At 51.3% G+C, this 3,783-nt stretch overlaps 1 protein-coding gene across 1 annotated transcript; it reads right to left on the reverse strand.

Moving 5' to 3' along the window:
* Positions 1-678: 678 nt before the first annotated feature.
* Positions 679-2,265, reverse strand: LOC112468121 (serine/arginine repetitive matrix protein 1-like). The gene is made up of 2 exons (XM_025037162.1): positions 1,651-2,265; positions 679-1,140 (listed from the first exon to the last, which is right to left on the reverse strand). The coding sequence occupies exons 1-2, from the start codon at positions 2,263-2,265 to the stop codon at positions 679-681; spliced, it is 1,077 nt and encodes a 358-aa protein (XP_024892930.1).
* Positions 2,266-3,783: the final 1,518 nt, after the last annotated feature.

The raw sequence follows: 3,783 nt of genomic DNA on the forward strand, positions 1-3,783 counted from the left end.
GTCCGGCAAACCAAGTGTTTGCGCGGGCGGATCGCGTTCGCGATAGTCTCCAGAAGTCGGAGAAGCCTCCCTCTGGCGGCATTTCAAGCCTTTTGGCGCTGCGTCGCCGCGTTTGTCATTTGGTGACGTGTCCGGCAAACCTGGGGTTCGCGCGATCGGATCGTGTTCGCGATAGTCTCCAGAGGTCGGTGAAGCCTCCCTCTGGCGGCAGTTCAAGCCATTTAGCGCTACGGCGCCCCCTTCGTGTGTTTCGCCGGGTGTCCGGCAAACCCCATGTTTGCGCGGTCGGATCGCGCTAATTTTTGGATGATCCTCTTGTGAGGATGTCAGGAGTCGGCATCTCGACTCTCGTTCGCCTGACGTGCGCGCTTTCTGAATCCCGCGTTAAAGATTGTGTGTGGCTCGACCAATCATCGTGCCGGTGCTATTGCTGATCCACGCACCTAGTAAATTAAAAGAAAACTGCTTCCCTGGTCGGGCCTGGCACTTGGTGCCGAGAAAAGAACTGAAAATGTTTGTGGATCACTGAAAATAAGTGCTTATGTACTAAGTGGGCCGCTGCCCAGCGACCGCTGTCGCGTATCTTATTAATTACTACGCCGGACGGATAGGCTAAATGACTTTATTATAAAAGAATGACTATATACATGTTCCGTCCTCGGAGCGTGTTAGCGCCTCTTAAAACGGTTCTGGGGATGTCCCCCTTTCGTCTGCCAGATCTCCTTCTTCACTGGCCGGGCTGGCGAAGTCCGGCTCGTCCTCATCTGGCTGGTCCCATGGCTGCGCCGGCATGGCAGTGATTGTCACCGTGTCGGTCACGGTGACTCGGGTCATCTCAATGCGATACGCGCTGTCGAACGCTTCGGCAGCGCGTCTTATCGCCTCGATTTCGGCGGAAGAGCCCCATAGGCGCGCGTCTCCCGCCGATGGCACAGAGTGCCGTGCAACCTGTCGACTTACTATTGTCGGCGACGGCGTGCTTCGCCGGCTCCCCTCGGCGACTGGCCGCGGTTGCGGCGTTGCTCGTCGTTCCGCTCGGCTTACCTCCTCCGGTGTCAGTCGGGTGATGACCATCCTAGGCTGGCTGAGTAATTGGCCGCGCACCGTCTTAGTGCACGGCTTCAAGGGTTGGGTACGTCCCTTCAAAACGCCCTTTAAGGCCCCTTGGGGTATATGAAGTAAAATTCTTTATCTTTTTTTAATAAAGGCCAAGTTTGGAAAGAAAGTATCGCGGTGTCACCTCGATACTTGGTGTCCATGGTGTTTAGCGCAGTCTGAAATAAAATAGGAGACGGTTAAGTACGCGCTGAACAAAATAAACTTGGAAACAAAATGGGGAGAAAGAGAGAGAGAGAGAAAAAAGGTACTCTTGGGTTTTATCTTACGACGAATTTTTGCGCCGCTCGGCCCCAGCTGTAAATCGTCGGGGTCTCGAAATTCGTCGGACGAGTCAATCGACGACGATACCACGTCGGGTGTTTCGCGTGTTGTGCTGAAAAGGGAAAAAAATGATTAACACGCACGCACACGCACGCACATACACGCACACGCGCATGCACACGCGCACACACACACACACCACACACACACACACCACACACACACACACACACACACACACACACACAAACACCACACACACACACACACCTTTGTTGAGGTGGCGGCGATGGCGGTACATTTGTTGCCGCTGCTGTTGTTGCCGTTGCCACTGCCGCTGTCGCCGCTGTTACTGCTGTTCCTGCTGCTGCTGCTGCTGCTGCTGCTGCTGACGCTACTGCTATTGCTGCTCGTAAAGCCAGTAAAATTGATGGCTGTGGCGGACCAGGCGGGACGATCATCTCTTGCGAGATAATTCGCGGTATTCCACGCTCTTTCGTCTCTCTCCTCGGGTACTACCGGCGGTATCCGCCGAGGAGACGGTAACGACGGTTGCCGACGTGGCGGCGGCGGCGGAGGCGTTAAAACCCGCATTGGGTAATGCGTTTCGAGAAATGGCATATCACGTCGCTTTAGCCATTTCGCTGACGTAAGCGACGAGGCGGCCGTCGTCGTCGTCGTCGTCGTCGTCGTTTCGGGTATCGCCGGTATCCGAGGAGACGGTGATGACGACGATGGTTGCCGACGTGGTGACGATGGTGGCGATGGTGGCGGCGGCGGCGGCGGCGGCGTCGGCGGCGGCGTTTTCCGCGTTGGTGATGGTGACGACGACAATGACGACGACGACGACGACGCTATGTCAATCACTTTACTTTTTCCGGACATCGCGGTGCAATGTTTGTGGTTTATTTTTTTTCAGTCAAAATACGTCTCGACCGCCGACCTGACAAATCTTGACCGAGATCTCTTCAGCACTTCCGGCACCCCAACACTCACTTTCTCGAATCATGGCCGACGAATCCTGGATTCACCAACGCTAACTACCGGTTCACTCCGGTACTCGCGACGCGGGTTTAACTGTATTAGAGAAGCTAAAAGCCGGAGGGGGAACCAAAATAAGACTGTCAATCTCTCGGATATGCTCTCGCCTTATATAGCCCTTCGAGATGCTTGACGACAAAGTCGAGGATGGGCTATGAGTTGAGGAGTGGGGATTGAAGTCGAGTATTTAAGAGTGGGAGGTTTCTCTCCACGGTCCGTGCTTGGGCATTGGGCAATATAGTTTTCCAAGATCAAGACAGATCGGGTGACTCAAAATTGCTCGTCAAAAGTGTCGAATAAAAAAAATTTTTTTTGTTTTATTTGACTTGATCCGTCTCGGTCAGAGTTAGGCGACATTTTCCATAAAAGTAGAGGGGACAATGTTGGGGGCTACACTACCTCGCCGGGAAAATCCCCAGGCGATACAATTTAATTTTTGTACATTATTGGCACTGCGTAAGTAGTGATCTGTCGGTTAGAGGAAGCTTTTTTTTTCCTCTCCAAAATATACGCGCACGAATACATAATAATCAATCTTTTTTTTTCCACATGCGTGATAACGAAAGGACGAAAGGGAAAATAGAAAGCACTAATGTAGAATAGAAAAAAATATCATATAACCACTCCTAGGGGTTATAGGCTTTTTTGTAGACCGAAATTTTTTTTATCGCATATATTAAAGAGATGAAACGGATTTTGGTCATAGTCCTCCTTCACCCCTCTTTCAAGGGGTTGAAATTGGGGTTTTTTGTTTATTGGCTCTAGCGTCCAAAGGGAGGGGAGGTAGGGGGTTGGGGTCCGAGGACCAAAGGTAGTCCTCGACAAAACGCGTCCATCCCTTCAGGTCCCATCCCCCCCACTTTATAAAAATTTTCAAAATTTTTTTACGACGGAACCTGAAACGCTTTTTCACGATTCGAAAAGTGGCACAGGTCTCATCCCCCTCCGACCTCTCCATCAAGGGTTGATTTTGGCACTTTGGTTTTTGGACTCTAGCTTCCAAGGGGGGAAGCTATGGGGGTGGGGTCTGAGGGAAAGTTGACTCTCTCGAGGAGGACTATTCATCTCCTCCGGTCCCATCCCCCCCTACCCGCCCCCTAGGGCTCTGTATACTTGAACGTGGATGAAGCTGAAATTTTCCAAGTTCCAAGAAATGGCCTTTGAAAATTCGACCTCCCAGTGTCTACTCCATGCAATTGCAAATGTCGAAAAACGCGTTTTGGACCCTTTTTCGACTTTTTTTGAAATTTTTTGTTAAAAAAAGTTTACAGCTTATAAATAATACAATTTATGGCAAAATTCTAAGTTCGTGGCCACTCTTGGTCGGTGCGTCCCCAAGAGGGAATGCACCTTGAAGCCCCG

The sequence above is a fragment of the Temnothorax curvispinosus genome, unplaced genomic scaffold (genome assembly GCF_003070985.1).
Source record: "Temnothorax curvispinosus isolate PA1 unplaced genomic scaffold, ASM307098v1 QBEX01018104.1, whole genome shotgun sequence".
In the NCBI taxonomy this organism is placed as follows: Eukaryota; Metazoa; Arthropoda; class Insecta; order Hymenoptera; family Formicidae; genus Temnothorax; species Temnothorax curvispinosus.

What these genes read in the sequence shown, in the direction of transcription:
- LOC112468121 (XM_025037162.1), bottom strand. Translation starts at nt 2,265, where the DNA reads ATGTCCGGAAAAAGTAAAGTGATTGACATAGCGTCGTCGTCGTCGTCG. An exon ending in TCGCCGCCACCTCAACAAAG is followed by an intron (nt 1,141 to 1,650) that starts GTGTGTGTGTGT and finishes GGCGTTTTGAAG; the next exon opens with GGACGTACCCAACCCTTGAA.